The sequence below is a fragment of the Protopterus annectens genome, chromosome 12.part0 (assembly GCF_019279795.1).
Source record: "Protopterus annectens isolate FY-2018-M chromosome 12.part0, PAN1.0, whole genome shotgun sequence".
Taxonomy (NCBI): Eukaryota; Metazoa; Chordata; order Ceratodontiformes; family Protopteridae; genus Protopterus; species Protopterus annectens.
Window position 1 is genome coordinate 559757873 of NC_056746.1, and position 26990 is coordinate 559784862.

General features: G+C 43.9%; 1 protein-coding gene across 1 annotated transcript in view; it reads right to left on the reverse strand.

Moving 5' to 3' along the window:
• The window catches only part of LOC122816707 (transformation/transcription domain associated protein), a gene marked incomplete in the record, with an annotated part of 2794447 nt that overhangs the window by 1920924 nt on the left and 846533 nt on the right, over window positions 1-26990 (reverse strand). Inside the window, 1 exon segment of the mRNA XM_044089697.1 lies at window positions 7854-8071. Within this exon segment, the coding sequence (XP_043945632.1) occupies window positions 7854-8071 (218 nt within the window).

Here is a 26990-nt window from a genome sequence, read left to right on the forward strand (position 1 = left end):
AGCAGGGCATGTAAAACACTGCATAACTATAACAATTAATCAGAGGAGGTTAGAAAAGACTGGGGACAGACTGGAAAGTCAATTTACAGTGGAACAATGGTAGCACATCTGTATGACTCCCAAGTATGCAACAAAGTTAAGATTTTTGCTTGAAAGTGTCTGCACAAGTATTTTTATATCCAAAGCAGATTTCACAGAATTTTTTCTTAGGTGAATAGCATATGATGGAAAGGCAGAGGTAAATGGGGAAATGTTTTTAGGAAGTGTAACAAACTGGCAGATTTTAAACAATCCCCACAGTACTCTGTCATAAAAGTTATGAAAGCAAATGGCTGTAACTAAGGAAATTATCCTTTTGAGCTGGGACACAAGATTTGAATTGCCTTTACACAGTAAAGCCTTACTAAGTTCAATGTTACCCGCTGCCAAAAAGCAACTACTAGAAAACTGAAATCAAAACCTGAACAATTGTAACTGAAGCCTTGAATATTGTGAAGAAGATAAAAAAAACTATAGAAGGAACATTTAGACAGAGAAAGGAGCAAATTCCATACAACTAAATGGAATTTGGGGTAGCAAATGCATTCAGAATAATGTACAGGAAGAATGAAGTCTGGTGGAAGACAGGAACTGGGCAATTTATATAACGCTGGAGTGAATAATCGTTAAAAAGAAAGAAAACACTGATAACGAATACTGCATGAACATGACAAATGTTAATATGATATGTTTTCTTTTCTATTAATTTGTGTAAGCATATGTCTTGTGACAATTTAATAAAGATGTTTAAAAACAGCTATTACTTTTACACATGTTGCCTTTGAATGTAATTCCTCCTTGTCTAACATGATGCCAACAAACAGCTAGTAAGGAAGATGCGTTTAAGTCACTACACAGTCATTTTGGCCAAAAAGCATTCTAAAGTACATCTTTACTATGAACCAGGACAGCTCCATCTTCTCAGACAGCAAAATGCTTAAAGACTTGTATACCCACTTTGCCTGGAGTTTTAAAAAAAGTAACAGTCTGTCTGCCTCATGTCCTTGGTTCTGGCATCAAAGTTCCTTAACTGCTGGTGAATGTCCAGTAGGTATGTGAGAGCTTTTCTCCCTGAGAATTACAGAGAAAGATGGGTAGTTGATCAGCCTGGTTAATTACCAGCTCAGATGCTACCTTGGGCATAAATGAAGACTGGCCCTAAGGTTGATCCTTTCTTTCTGGAAAAATGTGTAAGGTTCCTTGCACATTACAGTCTGCAGTACTTGCACTTTTCTGACCAAAGTCCCAGTCACTAAGAATAAAGTTTTCCAAGGCAGGAGCTCCAAAAGTCAGGTGAGATGGAAGGACCAAACAGTTTGAAAGCACATTTAGATAATATATTGCTCACAGCAGAGGTATGATAATGAATGGTGAAAACACTACAATGGGAACTTTAAAAACTGTCAAGAGTAAAATAAAATAAGACTGGATGACAGTATAATGCAACAGTAAGAAAAAAGATAGGTCAGCCATTAAAAAGCTAGAAGTGCCCAGGAGAGGTACTGACTTAGTTTTAGCACAATTATGTCATGGGGCAGTGTGATAGGCATGGTTGCTTGTTAGTGATGGAGGAATATTTGAACAAATATTGAAAATATCTTAGTATACATAAGGAAAAAAAAAAATCAGTGTGATGAAAGATGATTTTATTTAATAAACTGGGAAACAGCAGTGGTGTAAAGTGATTTAAGAGTGATGTACAGGAAGACAGTCAGAAGATATTAAAGACGGGATGGCTGGAAAGAGTTACTGTTTTCCAAAAGAAATGGTCAGCTTTTGCCTAAAATAAGAAAGGAAATGGAGTAAGAAAGAAATGTAGACAATTATAGGTTTTATCTCTTACATAAATATCACAGTGGTAAGAGTGTCCTGAAAGTATAAGACATTATTCCTAGTGTAAAAGCACTGCAGGTACAAGAAGAGTGTTGTTATAAATCAAGATTGTAAAGTGTGTGGCAAGTGAAATGGCAAGATTCTATCTTGTCAGCTTTTTCCAAAGACTGGTGCAAAAAAGGACTAAACTGGGGCAGGTCAAGCAGAGAGTTAAGGAATCTGAAGACCAAAGCAACATTTATGCAAGAAACAATTAATAAAGCTCGCAATTCCGGCCATTTTCGTTTCCACCCTTCTCCTTGACCTCTCCAAGGCATTTGACACTATTTCCCACAACCTGCTTCTTAATAAACTCTCAAAACTAAACCTATCCCTCTTCCTGTACCAGGTGGGTTCTCCAGCTACCTCACAACCAGACAACAAGCAGTCAAATGGAATAAAGCCACTTCACCCTTCCTTAATACTACCACAGGTGTCCCCCCAAGGTTCCGTTTTACATCCCCTACTATTCAATATATTCATTAACGACTTCTACCAAGCCATTCCAAACTCCAGCCTCATCCAATATGCCAATGATTCTGCCATTATCTGCTCCTCCTCTTCTATCCCCACTCTAAATAAGCTTACCCAAAGCGCCTACTCCTCTATTGAGCAGTGGATGCTAAACAACCATCTGGCTCTTAATGCAACCAAAACTAAACTTGTGTTATTCACCACCTCCAAAACCTCCTCCCTAGATAAACACTCATTCATAATCACCAGCAAAAACAATACTCCCCTAGTAATAGTCTCTGACACTAAACTACTAAGAGTACTCATCGACAAACATTTACAAGTAAATATAAAAAAAAAAAAAAAAAAAAAAACACAAAAAAATTGGTATGCTATACCACCAAAATCATTATAGCTCTCCTTCCACCAGGCTCATACTAGCCAATACTCATCTCATCCCACCCCTCCTATATGGTGCATCTATCCTCACCAACAGTCTTCCCTCAAAACAAAACTCTCCTCTTGCTATAACAAGATATCCAAATTTGCGGCAGTTCATAGAGCCATTTCTCACCATTGTAATTCTCTTCAGCTAAACTGGCTTGAGTTACCCAACCTCCTCACTTATACCCAACTCATCCAAGCACACAAACACATTTACAACCCCTCTCTTTGTCCCTCCCTAGCCACTACCTTTGAATGAACCAGAATGACTTCTAAGATCTAATTCCCAAAAACTAATTAAATTACACAAACCCACACTTCCAGCTGGGAATCACCGAATGTATTTCTCTCTTGCAAGCCTCTGGAATGCTCTACCATCTCCTATCCGCATCACCAGCAGTCTCTCCTCATTTAAAACCTTGCTGCACTCACACCTAACTTCACAATGGAAGTGTTCCTGTTCCCATCCTGCCTAATCCTTCTAATACCACTTCCTACTCTCCTAGAACTAAACACACCATCCCTGCCTCCTATAGTCCAACAGCTCTATTGAACTATTTGACCAACTACTTAACAGTTACCCTATGCTGCTACTTTTGTAAAAACGGTGTTTTTATTGCTGTTTAATGAACTATACTGATGTGTTCTATCATTGTTAACTTTTTCTTATTATATTTACTTTGTATTCCTATGAGATAATCTGTAATGTACATGCGCAATGTGTACTATGTATTTGTATTTTCCTGGAGCTTTTCTCCCCAGGACTCCATTGAAAACTGCCTCCTTGTGGCCCAGTGGACTATCCTGGCAAACAAACTGCAAATAAATAAATAAAAATAAATAAGCAACCACCATGCCCAAAGCTCTGGTCTCATCAGAGGGCAAACTGGGATGGTACTAAGGTCTCTAGACCTAAGCCGGACCAAATAAAATCACACTGGAATCTGTGTTGGACATTTGCTCAAATGCTAGCCATTGTACCAATACTCTGACACATCTTGCTTTTTTTTTTTTTTTTTTTTTTTTTTTTTTTGTACAGGTAAGAAATTATAGAAATTTATGAGTGGAACTATACAAGGTTCCTTATTCTTTGCCAATAAGCAATGTAATAGCTGCTGTGAAAAAGCAGAATACCAACTGACCATTCCAAGGTGAAGTTCATGACCTTAAAATATTTCCAAATGTGACTTCATCAAAAGGGAAGCTATAGAGAAGATAGACCTTATCATCCTTGTTTGTCTCTGATACAAGGACATCAACTTCTCAGAATACCCTTCCCAGAGGGGGAGGTGGACTGACCAGTGAAGACTCCACCAGTCCTAGCTCAGTGGCAGGTCTGGTAAAGTTCAAAGCACTACGCAACAAGAAATAGCAGGACAGCATCAAATGTTGGGTGACTGGGCCCTTACACTTGCAACAACATAAATCATAAACAACACTTAAGATTCCTAATCAGGATCTAACAAGTGCGAAAGAATTATCTCTAAGTACCTACCTATGAGGACATATCACAGGCATAAGGTAAAGGCATATGCCCAAAGCCTGAACTACCGTGGGCCCACTTTGTTGAGCAAGGATCACTGGCATCTCCAACTCTGTTCAGCAAGCCTTGAATGCTGGAGGGCTGGTTCAAGCAGTAGGATCCTTGACAAACAGTTTGACAACTGAGCTTTTGTTAACGATGTCTCAGGATCATTCATTATTAAATAGCTAGAAAAGGTAATACCCCAGATGCTCCATTACAGGAAGCTTACAGAAGGATGCACATGCCAATATGGTTGTAAGGGGGTCTTTCCATTGGCAGACAGAGAGAGTGAAACTTTTGGGACAATCTTGCAAACAGACTTCAAAAGAAAGTGACTTTGGCAGTTGCATGGTCTACGGATTCCTCACCTTCATATGTATCTGGCACTGACCCTCAAGCTTTCAAATGACACTCATATTTGTCCTTATGCTGGCTGCTGAGCTTTGACGGAGATTTTCTAACTTGGTATGTCAGTGGATGGACGGAAGTAGCTGAGACAGAGTGAACTCAGTACAGGAAGGAGAAACTGGGCAGAAAAAAAAAAGGAGTCTTACTAAGCCTGGTGGCTGATGTCACAATGTAGCTCAGTGAAGGAGAGAAGAGAATGAGAATACCCTCTAAGGTCTTTGTTAGCAATACCACAAAATACATACTGAGGGGTAGAAGAGAAAGATGAGTGCACCTTCCTAGACCTGCTGGGTGACGTCAATGTACCCAACAAAGAGGGAGATTAAAAGATAAGTGCACTTCCCAAGGTTAGCAGATAAGTGAGTGATCTAAAAAATGTCAGAAAAGTGTTGAGCTACAGACAAAAAGAAAAAAAAAAAGAAAATCCCAAGTCACCAGCTACTGAAGGACTTTAAAGTTAGGGCTACAGTTTGTGAAATAGAAATCCCATCACATGAACAGACAACTTCTAATACTTGGATTCATGAACCCTTTCCTATAGCCATTTGTTAAAAATGAGCATGAAAGGCTGTTTCTCTTACAAGCTGCCACTATTAAGGCATACTGGTTTATACAGTAGGTTGTTGTTTTTCTTTTGGCTTTTCCCGGATAGGGGTCGCCACAGCGGAACGCCGGTCCTCTAATGACTGGCAGTCAATTTTTGAGGTGCCAGCCCGACGTACAACCTTCAATGAAGGCACGCCCATTCATGCATGTCTTTCGAACGCCACTCAACCACGGGGATGGTTATACAGTAGGTATAGAGGTTAAACCAAACAACAATACAATGTTTTACGTTTTAACTGTGTAAAGCCCTTTAGGCATAAAAGTATCTTTTCAGAGACAACCTCAAACTGGTTAGTCACATACTCAGAGCTACAAGGGCAGGTGGCAAATAAAGATTGAAGGAATCAAACCAAAGACTACAAGAAAAGCTCTTCAGTGGCTTGTGGCTTAACTTTGTAAAGAAGGTGAGGACAAACCAGAGTGAACTGAAGGGGCCTCCTATGTAGTTTCCAAATACTGCTATGCGAAAAGGCAACCATCAAGAAAATAAAGAGAAGCAGTGCCTCAACTAACAATGCTCTACTTCATTTTTCTGAGAAATTATTCCAAATTTGAGACTCTTCCCTTGATGCAGCCTAGGCTGATCAAAATTTTGCAAAATAAATGCAACAAAACATGCACTATCCAAAACACACCACCTATGGCAAAAAAGGGTTATGAAAAATGTTGGTGTCTCATGAATGTAGAGGACACAGAGAACCTGAAAACTATTAAACATAATGCTATTATTAACAAGGCACGCTCAAAAAAGTTTGTAGCACAAAAGCAGGGACAATCTAAGATGACAGAGTGACCTGTGCTATTCATTAATGATAAAAACCACGCTATACACGGTTCAGGAGGTCAGCCTAACTTGCTAAATACTTCTTTTAATTCACTTTTTTATCTTTGTTGGCTTTTACCCATAAACACCACCTCACCCCACCCCCCCGAATAACTGACTGGCTCAATCATTTCACTTAAAGTGAGAGTCAATCAAATCAGACTGTCATCCATGCAGACGTCAGGGGTTTTTGGTTGATGGCCAAGTCCCCACCAACTGAATGCTGACATACAAACCTCAGTTGTACAAATGCTTGCTATGCCTTCCACTCCAATGGAGATATACGAGATGGGAGATAGGAAATTCACCCTGGGGATGACATCAGTCACCCTGCTAGACAGGGGTCCAGGAAGTAAATACTGTGGGAAGAAATAGCCAGGGAATTGTTATGGCTAGGCTTGTACAGACCCTAGGGTCAACAGCCTAGTACCAACCTATGAACCGATATAGGTTCTAACCACAGCACACAGTGCTCAGAAAGCTTTTTAATCCTGTAGCCTGACAGAAACAGGCAAACTCCCTCAACACATATATTCACTGTACTTCACCATTGGAGTTAATACTGCAGCACACTGGACCATTTTCTTGGAAGACAAAACTGCCATCATCAGTTCACTCTCATCCTCCCTAGCTGTCCCTTACAGTTTCAGGGCTGCTAATCAATCTTGTGTTATCAGGATCATAGTCATGCTTCAAACCCTCTAAGTGACGAAGATGATGCATTAAAGACTTATCAAAGTAGCAAGAGGAGTTAAGGATATGACTGAGCAGTGCTTAAAAGAATAATGCAGCAGTCTAGAATGGTTATAATACAGGAGATGTAAGATTAGGTTTTACTTAGGTAGGAGTGAAAAAAGAAAAAAATTTGCAAGACAGTGTTAATCAGTACCACAGTTGATCGCTATCAAACAATTCATAATTTTATTTCATGCACAGATGGCACGTGAATACCTGTATACCTATTTTCCCACCATTATCCTAACTAGCGGACCATTATCCCCCTGCGTAGATTTCCCTGAAATTACACTTTCCCTGGCCATGCTTCATACTAGACAGCATTTTGTGCAACTATGGTGTTCACCCTTGCAGGGCATTTCTCTTTTCTACCACACCGTGAGACTGTGGAGTTACAAGTGCAAATTGGTAGCTGGAGGGGGTGCTTTTTGATCCTTTTGGATATACAAATTTGCCTTTGTTTTTAGAGTGGACCTACTCTCTACAAATAAACCCTAATGAAATAGTTGTAACTAAACTGGCAGGGAACAGGCAACACACTAACTCCAAGGTCAGGGGCTTGTCTGGGAGTAATGTGTTCTCCACTACACTCAATCTTTTACTTAGTGCTCTACAGTTCAGTAAAATACAAATTAGAGGAAATGCTTTCAACCAACTCAAAACGTACAATAAAACAAATCCTTTATCAAACATTTGCAGGTCAGTATTCTCGTACAAAAACACTGAGTAGCTCAGATGTGCTCACAAAGAAATAAAACAGAAATTGAGCTTCTTATTCACAACCATGGACATGTAAAAGGTGCTGACCACCAATGACAAGAAAACAAAGGCAGAGTTGTAGATGTACAGTTTAAACTAACTTATAAACACAAATGAAATTTGTAACAGTTCTCTATGTTAATCACTGAAAAATGAAACAATGAAGTGGGTAGCTGAAAATGAAAGTACCCGTTCCTTTGAGCCCAGAATGATGCTTGCCACATCAAAGATGACAGCCAGGGCCACTTCTCCTATTTTGCAGAGCTCTTTTTCTTCATAAGCCATGCAGATTGCTATTGCATCAATCAGTACCAGAGGGTCCATTCCTTTAGAACCATTTTCTTCACTATGAAACATGGCTGTGCTGGGCTGATTCCCCACTTGATAGCACTGCAGCAGGAAGGGGCCTAAGAATTAAATAAATAAATTACAAAATGGAAAAAATAAATAAGGATCTGCTAACTCTCATACAAGTATCAACAGTGATAAAACAAGCTACTTATAAATGTTAGTCTAAAATGGCAAGTTATTTCTATCATTCTTCTAATGGCACATGCCCGCACTTCTGTGTCTCATTCTAAGCAAAATGAAAAACAGCTAAAGTTGCTACATCAGTATTTCCCATAATGTCAAACTTTTAATGATCTCGCAGCAAAGAGGCCCTTAGTCATTAAAACAAACCACCACTAAGTCTCCATGGCACTTATGAAGCCCTGACTATGACACAGGCAGTTCCAGTTAGGTTATCACCCCAGGCACTGAAGGATTAGGACTGAGAGCGAGAGAACGGAGATATAAGACAGCTTTGTCTCTTCTTGGCGGATGGAGAGCATGAATTACTCCTTATAGAAATACAAGGATGTGTCCATTTACAAAGGGAAGGAGTACGGCATCTGAAGAATGCGTCACTCTAGGAAATGGGTGACATAACTCCACATCTGCTCCCTGCATGCCAACTGCTACTGAAGAGTGACGGAATGGTTTGGGCTGAAGTACATAAAAAAAGGCCTGTCATGGCTGTTGAACCACAAGCCTGAATGGATACAGCTCTCACCCAGTATGAGAACAAAAAGGCAGATATAGAAAGTCAGGACTGAAGCTTGCCAAAGACAGAGAGAATGCCCACCAAGAGCTAGGTGCCAAAGTAAGGAAACTCAGGAAGCACCTTTTCTTGAAAGGCCTCTGTCACAATGGCTATCACACTTAAGTACTCTAGATCAAGAGGACAGACCAAGCAGCAAAACTTAGCATTAAAGTAATGGCCATAGAGAGAAATAAAGGAATCCTCCTGTGTGAAGCCCAGCCAAACACCTAGCAAACATTATACCTCAAGTCCAGCATCACCATCCAGAAACTCCGGCAGCAGGGTTATCAGTCCTAATATAGTCATCACATTTGCTTACTGAGCTGCCACTGAGAATCATGATGCAATGGAACCACCCTGCCTCCTTGAGAACAAGGTTACCATAGGAAAAGAATCTTGTTCTCTTGCGCTAGGTTCTAGACCTATTCTGAGAGCTTTGCTAAGGTTGTATGGTCCCAGAGCTGAGCCCCTTTATGGAAGGAGACCTAATGTGACAGTCTAAGACTCCATCTGGGCAACTCATTAGTTCCTGTTAACAGTTATCCAAAACTGTGACAAACCAGAACTGTTACCCCAGGGAAAGTCCTGCAGAGCACACAAGGCTACTAGTGCAGTACCTGCATGGTATGCCTCTAAGGAGACACTGCATACAGTCAGTTGTGGCCAGAATTCCACCACATCCTACAAGGGAAATAACTGTTTTTCAGGAAGTGTATTCGTTCATAGGCAAGTACTAGGCTAGCTGCCCTTTTAGGCCATTTTAAGCCTAGCCAATTTCCCTTTCAAAGGTGAGAATCAAACTCTGTACCTTGTGATTGTGAGTTTAAGACTATAACCATTATACCAACCCCCAAGGAGGTCTGAGGGCATCACAACAGACTATCCATAGTGGCCAATGCCTTTTGCTTTTTGATGTCTTTAACTAGGTCTCAAGAACCCTGACCAAAGAGGATCTCACTGAAAGATGGAATCCAGAATGGCCTATCTCAGCTGCTCCATAAGAAGCTTGCCAATCCATCTGGAATACATTCCTAAGCATACTGCTCTACTAAAAACACTAATACTCTTAACTAAAAGAGTATGTCAAAGCCCAGTGAGTGAGCAGCAGAAAGAAATTTTTACATATACACAACACTGAGACTTCTGGCAACTTTTCAAAAGTCTGATTGCCAAGAATGGGCTAGAATTATTTAAGATGGAAATGTAAAGGACCAAAACCTCAAATAAGTAACAACAACCTCTTGTTCTTCTTGTCAAAAGTGCTGGGACTCACCTAACTGAAGAAAATAAAGCTGTTGGGCTGTCTGGGATCTATGCTACAGCAGGGAGATCACACAGAAAACAGATCACCTCAGGAATGCCTTGTCAGAATTTCATTTCACAGTCAGGCGTTTTGTAGACAGCATCTTCCTCAAAATGAACACAGGAAAGTGAATACATGTGCTAGCAAGCTATTCAAGTGAAGAATGTTTCAGAGTTCTTAGTCTTCTTCAAATGCTGGTTCAGCTTTTTTTGGATAGATGGCAGAGGACCTCACAAAGTACAGTTGTATACACTTAGCATAAATGTAGATGTTCGAGTGTATTCACTGTTGCAGTCATTACATTTGGGTAATCTGCTGGCAGGTTGCCCTCAGTCGGCCTGATGAACAAAGTCTTGGGTCCTGCGTCGGTTGCTGTCCCTTCTTCCATGACATCAGGGGAATAAAACATGCAGCCGATGCCTTACATCAGTTTTTCTTGCCCAGATGTCAGGTGCCCCCAAATGGGGAGCAAAATTATAAAAATAAAAATGTAAATGTTCGTTTGTTCAAAATCTTAAATCTCCGAAAGTTCTTCACCGATTGCTTTGAAATTTTCACACAATGTTGCATTCGAATACGCGCGTGTTTTTATATACCTACTATTATATAGATGTCACACGTTACATTTGAATAAGCGCTTGTTTTTATATACCTACTATGGATTCCATATATTTGTATACAAATATGCAATTTTATATGTTTTTGTTATAACTTTCTTCTTTTTCAGTGCAATCGATCTGCTTTAGTTCATCCAAATAATGCCTCGCAGAAGATCAAACTTAGGTCGTCGTACTCGCGGAGCGGAAGCAGTGCGACGAGTAATTGCAAATCAAACTGAGGAAGAACGGGCATCAGCGAATGAGCGAAACAGACAAATAATGGCTCAAATACGTGCCGAGGAAGCAGCAGAGTGACGTGCAGCCAGACTTGAGGATGCATGGTTGCGAGCACGGCGATCGCATTCTGCAGCTTCAGATCTGCTTCGTTCTCCTCGATCGACACCAGCGGACGAAATAAATGCTTGCCTGAAATACTCTACTTTGTGGCGACATGTAAAGACGTTAAAATTAACTATAAATATGCGCGTCCAGCTGCAAAACGCTCGATCAGCTGAGATATTCTCACATCAATTGCTGGAAATTGGGAACGGAAAGGTGCCGGTTGATCTGACCTCAGTACAAATTTCATTGCCTCATAACTTCTTCAATTTAGTGACGTCAAAAGAAGAATTGGTTGAAAAAGTATTTCCCAATATTCAAACCAATTATAAGAATCATGATTGGCTGACTGAACGAGCTATTCTTGCGGCCAAGAACAAAGACGTCTACGAACAAGAAGTTATGTACTCACCATAACGTTCGATGTATGTGGTCCATCTCACCTCACATTCTTACCCATGGGTTCGGAACCGAATATCGGCTCCGACTTGGCCGATTTTACTAGCTCAAAGTCTCTCATTGGCTGGGCTAAGAGGGTATCCCATGGTGCACTGCTCCATATCCCCAGATCTAGTTTGCTGCGAAACAACATATGTACTTCATACACACCTCACATCCATATAAACAATAACTAATCAAAGGGACCCTGCAGGTGACAACCTAACCTCCAAATCCTCCAGGCAGGGGGAAGGTGGGAGGGTAAGTAAGAATGTGGGGTGAGATGGACCACATACATCGAACGTTATGGTGAGTACATAACTTCTTGATGTTATGTGGTTCTATCTCGCACCCATGGGACAGCGTCCCTAACACCTACATCCTGGGTGGCTCATGGGAAAATACTCCAGAGAACTGTGGAGCCAAAGGAAGATCTGCCCCTGGAGACCACGTCCAATTTGTAATGAGAAACAAAGGTGTGAGGAGAAGCCCAAGTAGCTGCAGCACATATATCATCCACTGACAATCTAGCTTGATAGGCTGTGGATGTAGAAACAGCCCGTGTAAAATGTGCCTTGACTGGAAATGGCAAATTTTTACCTCCTGCCTGATAGATGAAAGAGATACAACTGGCAATCCATCTAGACAGCGTGACCTTGGATACCAGAGAACCCAATCGGTTTTCCGAAAAGGAGACAAAGAGTTGGTCAGATTTCCGGATATCCTTTGTCCGGTGTAGATAGAAGCGTAACTGTCTATGTACATCCAAATTGGTGAAATCTAAATTCTGCCTTGTCAGAAAAGTGGGGGAAGAACACCGGCAGTTCAATGGACTGATTCATGTTAGACACGGAAGCCACTTTAGGAAGGAACGAGGGGTTTGGTCTAAGAGAGACTCTATCTTTATGGAAGATCAAATATGGGGGTTTGATGGAGGGGGCTTGACTTTCCGAGACCCGCCTTGCTGAAGTGACTGCTGTTAAGAATACTGTTTTCCATGTCAAGAATTTTAATTCACAGGTAGCTGCAGGCTCAAATGGTGGTAGAATAAGGGCTTGAAGAACAAAATTGAGATCCCAGGGCATGACAGGTACGGACACTGGGGGACGAAGCAACAGGGTACCTTTAAGGAATGCTTTGCATAGTCTGTGCGCCATAAGACTAGGTTCATTCGCTACGTGGAAATTAGATATCACCGCCAGCTGAACTTTGATGGTGGCTGATGCGGACCCCTGATAGAACAGCATAGATAAGAACTCCAGAACTGAATCTATTGGAGCTGTGTAGGGATCAATGCCTCTAGTATGAGCCCAGATAGAGAACCTTTTCCATTTGCTAGAGTAAATCTTTCTAGTGGATGGCTTATGAGAGGACGATAATATATGGACCACTTCTAGTGGAAAATTATGACATCTGACTAGCGATGGAAGTGGAGTAGCCAGGCTGTCAACCGGAGTGTCCTCAGAGAGGGGTGGAACTGTCCCGACATGTGTGTCAGTAAATCTGGTAGAGGGTCCACAATGTATGGTTGAAGAAAGGGGAGCCATACTTGACGAGGCAAGTGTGGGGCAATCAGAATCATTCTGCTTCCCAAGGATTGCGCTTTCTGAATCACCCTTGAGAGAAGGGGAAACGGAGGGGAAGCATAAAGCAGACAGGAGGGCCAATCGTGGACCAGAGCATCCCTGGGTGATTCCCCCTGTGGGGGGATCAGCGTGAAGTAGTTGCTGCATTTTGCATTGAGGGGGCTGGCAAAAAGGTCGCAGCAAGGCTGACCCCATCTGCTGAATATTCACTCTGCAACCAGGCGATTCAGGGACCACTCGTAAGGCATAAGTACCGCTCTGCTTAGCCTGTCCGCTATTACACTGGACTTCCCCGGAAAGTGTGTTGCCACCACAAACCATTGGGAAGCTATTGCCCAATGCCACACTTGCATAGCCTCTCTGCATAGGGGGTAAGACCGGGTTCCCCCTTGCTTGTTGAGATACCACACTACTGACATGTTGTCCGAGTGTATCGCAATAGCCCCTAGAGGAAGAACTTCCTGAAGTGCCTGCAACGCAAGAAGCACTGCTCTAATCTCCAGATCTCCAGGACGTTTATATGCAAATGTATCTCGTGTTCCTGCCACGTGCCTTGGACTGTCCTGCCGAGATAATGCTTCCCCACCACCCCATCTGGGAGGCGTCCGTGGTCACCGTGCCAACAGGGACGGGAGGAACAAAAGGCTTTCCCCCGTTCAACTTGTTGGTGCACAGCCACCAACGGAGGTCCTGCTTGCACCTGCCTGTGAGGAAGATGGGATGAGAAAGTGGGAATCTTTGGAGAGACCATTGGACGAAGAGGAGCCACTGAAGAAGTCTCATGTGTAATCTCGCTAGAGGGACCAACATGATGGTTGCCACCATGGTCCCTAGGAGTTGTAGAATCAGTCTTGCCTTCGCTTGTCACAGGGGCATCAGCATGTGTATTTGTTGTTGCAGTACTGTGATCCTTTCTTGTGGTAAGAATGCTCTCATTTGAATGGTGTCCAACTATGCTCCTACAAAGGTGACATGCTGTGAGGGCAATAAGGCAGATTTTTCCCAGTTTATTGTTATGCCCAATTGGTGACATAGACTGATGGTAGCGTCCCTGGTCTGAACTAGTTGATGCCTGGTGGGGGCGGTAATTAGCCAGTCGTCCAGGTACAGAAACACCTGGAATCCCTGACATCTCAAGTGAGCTGTCACCACTGCCATACATTTGGTGAACACCCTGGGGGCTGCGTTAGACCAAAGGGCAGGGCTCGATACTGGAAGTGACTGGCTCCCAGCTGGAAGCGTAGGTGACTCCTGGATGCCCTGTCCATTTTGACATGGTAGTAAGCATCCTTGAGATCGATGGAGCACATCCATACCTCTTCTCCCAACAATGGGAGAATCGATTGTAGTGTGACCATACGGAACTTGTACTTGTGTACGTAATTGTTGAGTTGACCGAGATCTAGTATGGGTCTCAGGTCCTCTGTTCTTTTCGGCACCAAAAAGAATCTCGAGTAAGTCCCTAATCCGATTTGGTCTGGGGGGACTCGTTGGATGGCTCCTTTTTCTAGCAGCTGAGAGACCTCTGAGGCTGCTTGATCCCTTTGACTGGGTGGAACATCTGGGATTTTTCTTATTGGCGGGGGTACTGAAGAGAATGGGATGAGGTAACCTCCGGAAATTATCCTTAATACCAATCGGTCCTGGGTAATGCTGTCCCAGGCTTCCGAATATAAGGAAATTCGACCCCCGACTGGCTCTGGATAAGCACAGCCGGGCACACCCTCAGGAATGAGAGTATGGAGAGCCACGGAAGGAGTCGCGGTCTCCGGAATTGCGGGGACCCCCTCTGCCACTGGGGCGATGTCTCCCTGAGTAACCCCCCCATCCCCTGCCTCTGGGGGGGGTTCACCTTGTGCGGCAGGAAAAAACCTCTGTGATTTCTTGAACCACATCTCCCCCCCCTGCTGGGCCTTGGAATAAGGCCTAGAAGGAAGGGAAAAACAGACCCCTACAGCAGACAGGGTCTTTCCCTCTTGCTCGCACCTGGTGAGGGTGTCTTTCACTTTGGTCAAAAATAAGGAGGAACCGTCAAATGGGGCGTCAGTGAAGGAAGACTTGTACGCCTCCGGGAAATGACACAGGCGCAGCCAGGCTTGCCTTCTAAGACCGACCCCTGAGCTTGCTGCCCTACTCGCTTCCCTTGGCTGCATACGAAATGAACCGCATGGACGAGTTAGCGATGGAGTTGAGGGTAGAAACCTGTGCGTTAACCGTCTGAACCACCACCTCAGGTATGTTACCCGCAAGAGTATCCCCCAACTCTGAGCAGATCTCTCTGGAGCCGAGTGAAGTGAGACAAATAATTCAGCGACAGTAAAGTGAAGGTTGCTGAAGATAGGGTACGCTTCCTGTACTGGTCCATGGTCCTAGACTCCTTTGTTAGGAGGATGGACCGAAGAGGAAGACTCTACAACTTCCTTCTGGATGGCTGCCGCCACCACCATGGCATCTACAGGGACTCCTTTTGACAGAAACTCTTTTCCCTGGAGTGCGGACAGGAATTTCTTGGGACGCCTGGACACGGGCTCCACAGAATCCGGGTTTTCTCACACTCTTCGACAAATGAGATCAAGAAGTTCGTCAAAGGGTGGAGACACCCAGGAGGCGGAGAGTTGAGCGCCAAAAGCCTTAAGGAATACTGACTCCTCCTCGGAAGTAGTTTTGGAAGGCCAGTCTCCTCTCCGTTTCAGTATCTCCAGGATATAGGAGAAGGAAACATCAGAGGAAAACTTGGGGGACCCTTCTGATTCCTTGAGGTCAGTATCGGAGGTGAGAGACTCATCCTGGGAGTCTATGTGCTTCCTCTTGCACAATTTCGTTCTAGGAGGCTCCTCAGGCACGGAGACTCTGGGAGGCCCTCAAAGTTGGGGACCGCTCGTGGGTGTATCCTTAGGGCCTGACGCTCTACTGTCCATGGACAGATGAGTGTCAGAAGCTCTCGCCGGGGTGGTGGGGGACAGAATGACCGACCCGGGTGATGTAGCTGATTATCTGGCCAGCGCGCTCCGCATGGCCTCGAAGGAAAGTCGTCCCCCCCCCCTCCCCGAGTCAGAGGACCGACCGGCCTCCGAGGCCACAACTGGGACCGGGGTCCCCTGAGCCGATGCACCGAGTGGGAGACTCGGAACCGACAGATGTCCCGAAGTATCCCCCTCGGGCCCGACCGAAGAGACCAGAGTCTCGAACCCTGTGGACGGAACAGACATGGTCGGAGCAGAGCCGGCACCGATAGACCCAGAGGGGGTATCGGAGCCGGCGCAAGGATGTGCTCGTAGGAGGAATCATCGAAACAGTTATAGGAACTGGCTCCGGAGCAGAGTGGGTAGGAGCAGAGAACAATTTGGCCAACACCGGCGACTGCAGGAGCCTCTGCACTACCCTATCAACATCCAAATCAGAAAGCCTGGAGGATTTGGAGGAGAGGGATGGAGATTGGGATCTCTTGTCTGGTGAACCATGCCTCACACTGGGTGACCGGCTCCGAATGGGTTCAAGAATAATAGGAGCCGACGCCGATTCAGTTAACACTGATACCTCCTGCGGCCCTGAGGACAGTGGAGCCGAGGAGGTAGAGTACAAAACAGCAATCTTCTCCGGAGGCTCCGAAGTGGCAGATGGAGCCGGAGACCTTTTCTTAGACTTGGAAGCTTTAGATTTTGACTGAGTACTAGAAGCAGAGTCTATAGCTTCCTCAAAAGACGGTTTCAGAAGTCCCTTTAATATCAATTTATTTTTCCTCTCCTGGAGCACCCTAGGACTGAACGCGTGGCAAAAACTACACGACTTCTGTAAATGGATGGCTCCAAGGCAGTAGACACACACAGAGTGTCCATCCGTGATGGACATTTTATATCCTCATTTGGAACATTTTTTAAAGCCAGAAGGCTTATGCTCCTTCTGATCCTTGGACATTTTGTAATTAAAGCTAGCGAAACACCTAGACGCATCTTACAAAAAAGGCGGGAAAAACACACAATTTGTAAACACCAGAAAAAAAAAGTACAGTTTTGTACCTACCATAAATGTAGATGTTCGAGGATTCCCTTGCTGCAGTCCTGACTATTGGGGTATAGTCCGCGTCCCAGTCGGCCCGAATACCAGACTATAAGGCTGACGTCGGTCATGGCGCCTTAGACTGACGTCAGTACGTCAGGGTACTAATGCGCATGACCGACGCCATTTCCTCAGTCTTTTCTTGCCCCAGATGTCAGAAGACCCAAAAAGACAAGTCCCAAAAACAACCTGCACCAAAAAACATGTACAATATATATATAGCAATATATACAAAAAATATAAGCATGTAAACTCACCTACACAACCACCCTGAAACACAGAGGGGAAGGAGGGAGGGTAAATTGGACTGCAGCAAGGGAATCCTCGAACATCTACATTTATGGTAGGTACAAAACTGTACTATGTTCTTCATCTTCCCTTGCTGCAGTCCTGACTATTGGGTAGAATCCCAAAGCAGAGGTAAGGGAGGCTGGCAAATTATAAAGTAGCAGGAGCTGACAACATGCCTTGTAAAACAGCTGTGGCAAAACCAGCCCTAGTCTTAGAGTATATAGGCAGGTGATAATGCCTAGAGAAAGTATGCACTGAACTCCAAGTAGCTGCTTCCAGAATATCCTTAGTTGCCACCCCCCTTAGAAATGCTGTTGAAGTGGCAGTAGCCCTAGTGGAATGAGGCCTAATCCCAGCTGGAACCTCTTTGCCATGATGGGAATAACAAAATGCAATGCAAAAGCCAATCCACCTAGAAATAGTTTGTTTTGACACAGGCTTGCCCTGTGAACTCAAAGCAAAAGAAACAAGTAACTGCTGAGACTGCCTAAAATCTTTAGTCCGCTCAAATAATAACGCAATTGCCTGTGTACATCTAAAGTGTGCAAAATCTTTTCCCCTTTATTTTGAGGATCTGCAAAAAGTAGGCAAATGAATAGTTTGGTTTAAAGCCACACTAGAAACCACCTTAGGCATAAAGGAAGGATTAGTACGTAATGAAACCCTGTCCTTATGGAAAACCAAAAGGGCTCTACTGCCATAAGGGCCTGCAACTCAGACACCCTTCTTGCAGAAGTAATAGCCAACAGAAAAGCAGTCTTCCATGACAAATATTTCAATTCAGCAGTAGCTGCAGGCTCAAAAGGTTGTAGAGTAAGTTTTTCCAACACAAAATTGAGATCCCAAGCAGGAGTAGGAGCTCTCGTGGGGTCTTATATTCTTTGCCCCTCTAAGAAACTGCTTGAACAAAGGATGCGAAAACAAAGGTGGGTCACAATCATAGTGAGCTGAAATTGCTGCAGCATGAATCTTTATGGAAGAGAAGGACAAACCTTTGTCCAATAATTCAGTAAGATATTGAAGAGCCACACTCAAATTAGGCTCTGAAATCTCCAAATTCTTTGCTGTACTCCAAAATAAAAATCTCTTCCATTTTTCATGTACACTCTCCTAGTACTAGGCCTTCTAGCTTCCATAATCACATTTAAAACTTGTTGAGGAAGCTGAGACCTGCTGTGCTTCAACACAGAATATGCCAAGCTGTGAGATGAAGAGATTGAAGCTTGACATTGAGCAGATGACCGTCCTTCTGAGATAACAGATGAGGAATCAGAGGTAAAGGCCATGGAGGCTTCTTTACAAGACTCCTTAGAAGTGGGTACCAGTGTTGCCGAGGCCAATCTGGAGCTATCAAAATCATCCTTGGCCTGTCTTGTCTGACCTTTAATAATACCTTTGGAAGAAGAGGCAGAGGTGGAAAGGCATAGACATGAAGGTTTTTCCAACTGAAAGACAGAGCATCCACTTTCCAAGCTGTGTGATGAAACCCCTTTGTGCAATACTTTGGCAGCTGGTGGTTTAGTGGAGAAGCGAACAGATCTATGTCTGGAGTTCCCCATGACACTGTCAATTTCTGAAATACATGAAGATCCAGTTTCCACTCGTGGGGATCCATGATTTGTCTGCTTAATACATCTGCTAGGGAGTTCTGTGCTCCTGGCAGAAACCTTGCCTGAAGAGTCAGTTGCAGGCTTAACGCAGTCTCCCATAAAATCATTGCTTGCCTGCATAGAGGATAAGAATGTGTTCCCCTTGCTTGTTGATGTACCACATGACAGTTGTGTTGTCTGTTAGAATCAACACCTGCCCTGGAAGAAGTAACTCCTTGAACGCCATCAATGCAAACTGGACTGCTAACATCTCCTTCATGTTGATATGTAGATGCTGTAGTCTGGCAGGCCACTTGTCTTGTATCCACTTTCCATTTAGATGAGCTCCCCAAGCAGTGTCCGAGGCATCTGTCGTTAAAATCTGACTCGCCTCTGGCCGGGTCACAGAGAGTCCCTTGTTTAGGTGACATTCCTGAGCCCACCACAAGAATTCCTTTTGAAGGCAAGGTATTATATGAATGACAGTGTCGAAATCTTGGCAGTGCTGTGTCCATACATTTTTGAGATACCATTGCAGCTTCCTCATATGCAGTTTGGCATTGGGAAGCACCAGAATACAAGATGCCATGAACCCTAATGCTTGAAGGACTGTCCTTGCAGTCAGCACGGACTGATGAGATAGTTGATGGAAATAAAGTGACAGACTCTTTTGTTTGTCCGGGGTTAAAAAGGCCATCTGGGCTGCTGTATTCAGTCTCACACCCAGAAAGCACATGTCTTGAGAGGGTACTAGACTGGACTTTATTTCGTTCACAGAATACCCTAGGCATCTTAGCACTGCTATGACATATTCCAGATGCTGTAGAAGGTCTTCCTTTTCTTGAGCCAGAATCAGGCAGTCGTCCAAGTAAGGATAGATTTGAATGCCTTGAAGCCTGAAATAAGCTATCACTGGAGCCAGAACCTTTGTGAATACTCTGGGCGCAGTAGATAAGCCAAAGGGCAATGCAGAGAACTGATAATGAAAATCTCCAGTTCGAAATCGCAGATACTTTCTGCAACTTAGCCTTATAGGCACATGAAGGTAGGCTTCCTTGAGATCCAAAGTTACCATCCAGTGATCCTTGCCCAGCAGAGGCAACAGTTGCTGTAACGTCAACATCTTGAACTTGGGAATGTCCAGATAAGTGTTGAGGATAGATAAATCCAAAATTGGTCTCCACGTGTTCCCCTTCTTTGGTACTAGGAACAGGCGAGAATAAAATCCGAAGCCCCTTTCTGATACAGGGACTGGCTGAATGGCCCCTATCTGGAGTAACTGAGAAACTTGCTTGTGAGCCTCTATTCTTTGCGGAGGAGGAACATCTGGCATGCCTTTGAAAGGGGGCATTGTGTGGAAATAAAATCTGTAACCGTGATGAATGATATCCAGCACCCATCTGTCTTGAGTGATTAAATCCCAATTTTCTTTGAAAAGAGACAATCTTCCTCCCAAAGGAGCTGCCAGACGAGAGTCCACTGGCAGCTGAAAAGGCAGGTCATTGGTTCTGCTTACGAAAGGACTGACCCCTGCCCTCACCAGAAGTCTGAGCAGGTGAACTGTCTGATCTAGGCCTAAACGAACCTTGAGCCCTGCCCCTACCACGTCTAGACCTACCCCTAGACTGGGAGCCATAAGTAGGATATGTCCACCCCTTAGCAGGCCAATTTCTACTAAACTTCGGAGGCTGCACCTGCAAAAAATCTTTAACAGTCTGCATAGACTTAGCTTTGTCCTCCATTTTCTTTAAAACTGCTTCCACAGGCGGTCCAAACAACACATCAGACTGTAAAGGAGCATCCAAAATCCTGGTCTTAACATGCTCAGCTAAATTCTGATCCTTCAACCAGGCATGTCTGCGAAGAACAGAACTAGTAGCAGCCACCCTCGAGGAGGCCTGAACAGCATCAAAACCACACTGCAAAGAATGCTTACCCACTTGTTCAGACACATGAACCAAATCCAGCAATTCTTTACACTCAATACCTTCCGCCAAAGCATCCACCTTAGATTTCAATTGTGAAAGGAGATAATTCTGATATTTCAGCATATGAAACTGACAATTCAACGCCCTCATGGCTAGAGTGGAAGAAGTATATACTTTCTTACCCCACCTATCCAAAGCCCTTGCCTCTTTATCAGAGGGTATAGGATTTTTAACCACAGAAGCTTTAACACCTTTAGGCCCCTGAGAAACAGTTTCTGGGTCCGCCCTGGGACTCTTAAACAAATACTTATGAGCTTCGGGCACCCTATAATACCTATCAGGCTTAACAGGAGCAGGAGGCAAGGAGTCAGGGTTCAGGGAAGCCTCTGCAAAAACATCCTCCACCACATTCAACACAGGAGGAATAGCTAAGGGCCTATGCTGGGGTAAAAACAAGAATTCCCTAAGCCTCTTCCTGGAATCAGAGTAATCCTGGCCTTCCCATTTAAAATGCTCCCTCATGGAGTGAAGAGTCTCTGAAAAAGAAAAATCCTCAGGAGGAGAAGCTGTAGGAGTGGAATCATCCACATCAGAATCAGAATAAGCAGGAAACTCTTGCAAGTCTTCCACAGAAGACTCTGAAGCCTGTGAACACTGTTCAAAACTATCAAACTCCTGTTCCACCCTAGGCCTCTTATCAGGCAGGGGCATAGAACCTCTAATCAGAGTAATCAAATCTTCTGCCATTTTAAGCATATGTTTCTTAGGCACAGAGCCCGAAATGCTAGGAGAAGCCCCCACAGAAGCTGAACTTGGCCTACCTCTAAAAGAAGCTTTGGCAACAGAAGGAGAGGCCCTAACTACCTTGGGAAGAGAGGGAAGAACAGTCACCTGAGAAGCCCCTCAGCCTGGCCTACCTCCTGAGAGGGCACATCCTGTAACAGTAAAGTATCTGCCTGAGACTCCATGGAGACTCCTGGCAAAACCTCTGGCTCCACTGAGCCTTCCAAAGAACCGACGTCCGGGACTGCCGGTTCCTCACCCTAGGCTTCACTGATTTGTCCTTGCGCTTCTTGATGAAGCGGGCCGGAGCATCCGACAGCATATTATAATTGCAACGCTTCCCAAACACTAACCTAGCACAATCAAGCCTCCTCTTAATAGTGCGCTTGTTAAATCTAGCACAAGAGCGGCAACCAACAACGTCGTGCTCAGGCCCTAAACAAGGTATACACAAGGTATGATAATCCCTATGCGGTATCTGCTTCCCACAAGAAATACAGTTATTCACTTTTTCTGACATCCGGTTAAATACTGAGGCAAGAAAAACCAAAATGTTCTAACGGGTTACTTAGCCAACTCTGTTTCGGTCTGAAACTCCGGTTTCGGAAAATCTCAGAACGCCAACCTGCACTCGCAAAATTGCTTCTGCATCGGACCATGCGGCAAAAAAGACTGAGGAAATGGCGTCGGTCATGCGCATTAGTACCCTGACGTACTGACGTCAGTCTAAGGCGCCATGACCGACGTCAGCCTTATACTCTGGTATTCGGGCCGACTGGGACGCGGACTATACCCCAATAGTCAGGACTGCAGCAAGGGAAGATGAAGAACATCGTACTAGGCACACTCTGAGAACCTCTAACTGAAACAGTTCACACACAATTTAGAAGCACCAGGAAAAACAGTACTAGACACATGCTAAGAACCTCTAACTGAAACGGTTCTTCTAGGGATTACACAGAAAAAAACACAATGCCACCTAAAAGGTGAGGGGAGGACTAGGTCCTCTAACTAAAACGGGCCTAGCCCGCTGGAACAGTTAGGGATACCAAATAACAACCATCACACACAAGCACTGAAAACACACACAATTTAGCGACCAGCAACAAGAAATAGCTATTGAAATAGCTTTTGGGTATGGACTAACAAATTTCTCAAAGAGAAATAGCAAAAAGAAGGTACTTAGCCACAGTCAAGCGAGACCACTTCCGAGCTACACAAGCGGCAAACAAAATCTGGGGATATGGAGCAGTGCACCATGGGATACCCTCTTGGCCCAGCCAATGAGAGACTTTGAGCTAGTAACATCGGCCGAGTCGGAGCCAAATAGAATGTAGGCAAGATAGGACCACACAACATCTTAACAATATTATTCAGTCTAACATTCAAAGTGAGGCAGTCACATACAAGTCCGTCAACACTGTTGTGGAAGCAGATGAAGCGGTTAATTATCCAACAGAATTTTTGAATTCACTCGATCTGCCAGGGACGCCACCACACGTAACGCAATTGAAAATTGGCGTGCCAATCATCATGTTGCGAAAGATCAACCAGCCAAAACTTTGCAACGGCACGCGGGTTGCAGTAAAAAAATGAATGAGCAACGTCATAGAAGCAACAATCTTGACAGGACCTTTCAAAGGTGAAGATGTCCTCATTCCTTGCATTCCTATGATTCCAATGGATATGCCATTTCAATTTAAGAGACTGCAATTCCCAATTCGATTGGCGTTTGCAATCACCATCAACAAAGCTCAGGGCCAATCTTTAGAATTGTGCGGTTTAGATCTACACACAGATTGCTTCTCACATGGACAATTATATGTTGCGTGTTCTAGAGTCGGCAAACCAGACCATCTCTATATCTGCACAGACAATGGAACAACAAAAAATACTGTATACCCACATGCACTGTGAAATTAAACATATTAGAAACGTGCGCTCTCTCTTTTCCATTTAACCAGACTAAGCCACAGCAACGCGTGGCCGGGTACAAAATATATATATATATATATATATATATATGCATGTAGAATAAAAAAACACAAAAACATATACCTCCAAACAAAAGCAAATACTATCTTTAAAAGCCTTTTTGGTGTAACAGAAATGAAAGGTATAGTTAGAGAAAAATCAGGGGGCTGGAGGGAGTGTAACCAGGACTGAAATAGTGAATACACTCGAACATCTACATTTATGGTAAGTGTACACAACTGTACTATGTTCTTCGTGTTTCACTGTTTCAGTCATTACATTTGGGTAGAACCCCAAAGCTATGGTTGGGAGGATGGATTTATACAGCATTAGGAGCAGCTATAACGCCCTGCAGAACAGCAATGGCAAAGCCTGCTCTGGCTTTAGAGAAGAAGAAAGACTGAGGAAAATGGCGTCGGCTGATGCCTTTATACCCGAATAACTGCAGCTATGACGTCGGGTGAAGTGCGACACCAGCCGAGGCCCGACCCAGACTTTGGAATCCGGCCGACCGAAGGGCTGCCTGACGACAGGACAACCCATTTGTAAGGACTGCAGATGCATCTTTGAAGGACATCGCCCTGCAGAACAGCAATGGCAAAGCCTGCTCTGGCTTTAGAGAAAATAGGTAAATGGTAATGTTTGGTGAATGTATGAACTGAGCTCCAGGTAGCAGCTTCTACGATTTCTCTGGTAGAAACCCCTCTGAGAAAGGCTGCAGAAGTAAATGGAGTCCTGGTGGAATGAGATCTGATCCCCTTGGGGACAGGTTTATTTGGTATACTGGCAAGCTAGAAGGGCATTAATGCCTGTGCTTGAAACATTTGTATGTATGTATGTAAAGTGGCCCACAAGGGCAGTTAACCTAGTACTGGTTTATGAACCTATGAACTTAAGCGGAGGAGGTGCAGTGTAATGAGTTGACCGGATGCAAACAGTAACAAGCACACAGCAAGTAATAGTTGGACATCAGGCAATGGTTCCCTTACATCTTCAGCACAGCAAAAGAGGTGTCAATTTATTAGAAAACTGTGCTGGGCCTTGCTCTGGCATTAAACTGTAATCCCCAAGGGAGTCTTCCAGCATACATATGAATAAAACTCGCATGCTGTCAAAAAGCATACGCAGATCTAACATGTGGGATGACTCCAAGACCTCAAATGGCAAGAAATAGCCTGTTGTTAACCTCAACTTTAATTAATGAGCCTAGTTTAAAGCAGTGGATGAGGAGGCAAGAGGAGTAGACTCCTCAATTGAGAATCTGACCACCAATTCTTCAACGGGGAGACAAGAATTCACTTTGCATGAGCTGGCTAAGTGGGTCAACCATTCACATGTTCCAAAATGAAAATTTTAACACAGACACTCAAGACGCCTCTCCCACTTCCAAGATGGCTGTTGATGGCGCACCTTTGTCATCGGACAGTGAGAAAAGGAAAAAAAAGCAAAGTCTGATCCCTTGCTAGCTGAGTAAAATAATGCAAGATGCAACAGACGAGCTGTAGGCTCACACACTGATGAATCTGATGAGAAGAGGGTTCGGTCTATGGCTGGCCTCAGTATACCATACTTCACTTTCTCACGTCTATCAGACTCCACTCCTAGACCATCCACGACATATTTCTGTCACTCTCTTGGTAGGATAACACATGGTGCAGGACTCAAGCTTCTGAAACATTACTCTGCAGATGTCTAGACTGCTGAAGGGCACCTGCTGGCAGTTTAGGTGAAACACCTCTTCAAAGCAGTAGAAAATGCTGTAGGTTGTCCTGCCTATCAATCCGCCAAATGTAAGCACATTGAAGATTTTTTTTGTATTTGGGTATTAAGCATGAGAACATGTCCATGACATATGTTACTACTGAGATTTCTACAATGCAAGCAGATAAAAATTAATGGGAAGTGCAGTAATAGGACAAGCCCTCCTAGCCTGGTATGTGAAAGCATTTTGAGTACTTTCAGGAAATGCATACAAGTCCCCTCCCTCAACTACAAGGGCTAGTGAAAATTCAGGACTGTGCCAGGCTGAGGATACCAAAACAGGAAATCTCAACAGTTACCCACTGCAGTTAACCTTTACAATCATATCATGGAATCAGCACACAAGGACATACTACCTTGGTGGAAAGTCAGCAAAGGTTAATAAAGTACAGTTTTGTACCTACCATAAATGTAGATGTTCGAAGATCCACATTGCTGCAGTCATAACCTGTGGGTAGTCCGCTGTCCTCGGTCGGCCCGAATACCAAAGTGTTAGGCTGGCGTCGGTCATGGTCGCTCAGATCTGACGTCAGTACGCCGTGTGTATTAAAGCGCATGACCGACGTCATATCCTCAGTCTTTCTTGCCCCAGATGTCAGAAGGCCCTAAAAAGAAAGGCCATAGCCAAAAAACAGAAAAGCTCCAAAACCCATGTACAAACAATATTTACAAACCACACAACCACTCCAAACTACAGAGGGGAAAGAGGGAGGGTAAATTGGACTGCAGCAATGTGGATCTTCGAACATCTACATTTATGGTAGGTACAAAACTGTACTATGTTCTTCATCTCACATTGCTGCAGTCATAACCTGTGGGTAGAATCCCAAAGCAAAGGTAAAGGGAGGTTGGCAAAATCATAAAGCATTGGGAGCTGCTAACATGCCCTGTAAATCTGCAGTGGCAAACCCAGCCCTAGATTTGGAATAAAGAGGGAGATGATAATGTTTAGAAAAAGTGTGTACTGAACTCCAAGTAGCTGCCTCCAAAATATCTTTAGTAGCTACACCCCTTAAAAAAGCAGTAGAGGTGGCAGTAGCCCTAGTGGAATGAGGTCTGATTCCAGCCGGAATTTCTTTACCATGATGAGAACAGCAAAAGGCAATACAATGTCCAATCCACTTAGAAATAGTTTGTTTCGAAACAGGTTTCCCCTGAGAACCCAAAGCAAAAGAAACAAACAACTGTTGAGACTGTCTGAACCCTTTAGTTCTGCTCAAATAATAACGCAACTGCCTGTGAATATCCAAAGAGTGCAAAATTTTCTCCCCTTTATTTTGGGGATCAGCATAAAATGTAGGCAAATGAATAGATTGGTTCAAGGCCACATTTGAAACCACTTTAGGCATAAAAGTAGGGTTAGTACGAGGATACCCTATCCTTATGAAAAATGAGGAAGGGTTCAACTGCCATTAGAGCCTGTAATTCAGATACCCTTCTAGCAGACGTAATGGCCAACAAAAAAGCAGTCTTCCAAGACAAAAACTTCAACTCAGATGTAGCTGCAGGTTCAAAAGGAGGTAAAGTGAGTTTTTCCAACACAAAATTGAGATCCCAGGAAGGAGTAGGAGCTCTGCTGGGGTCTTATGTTCTTT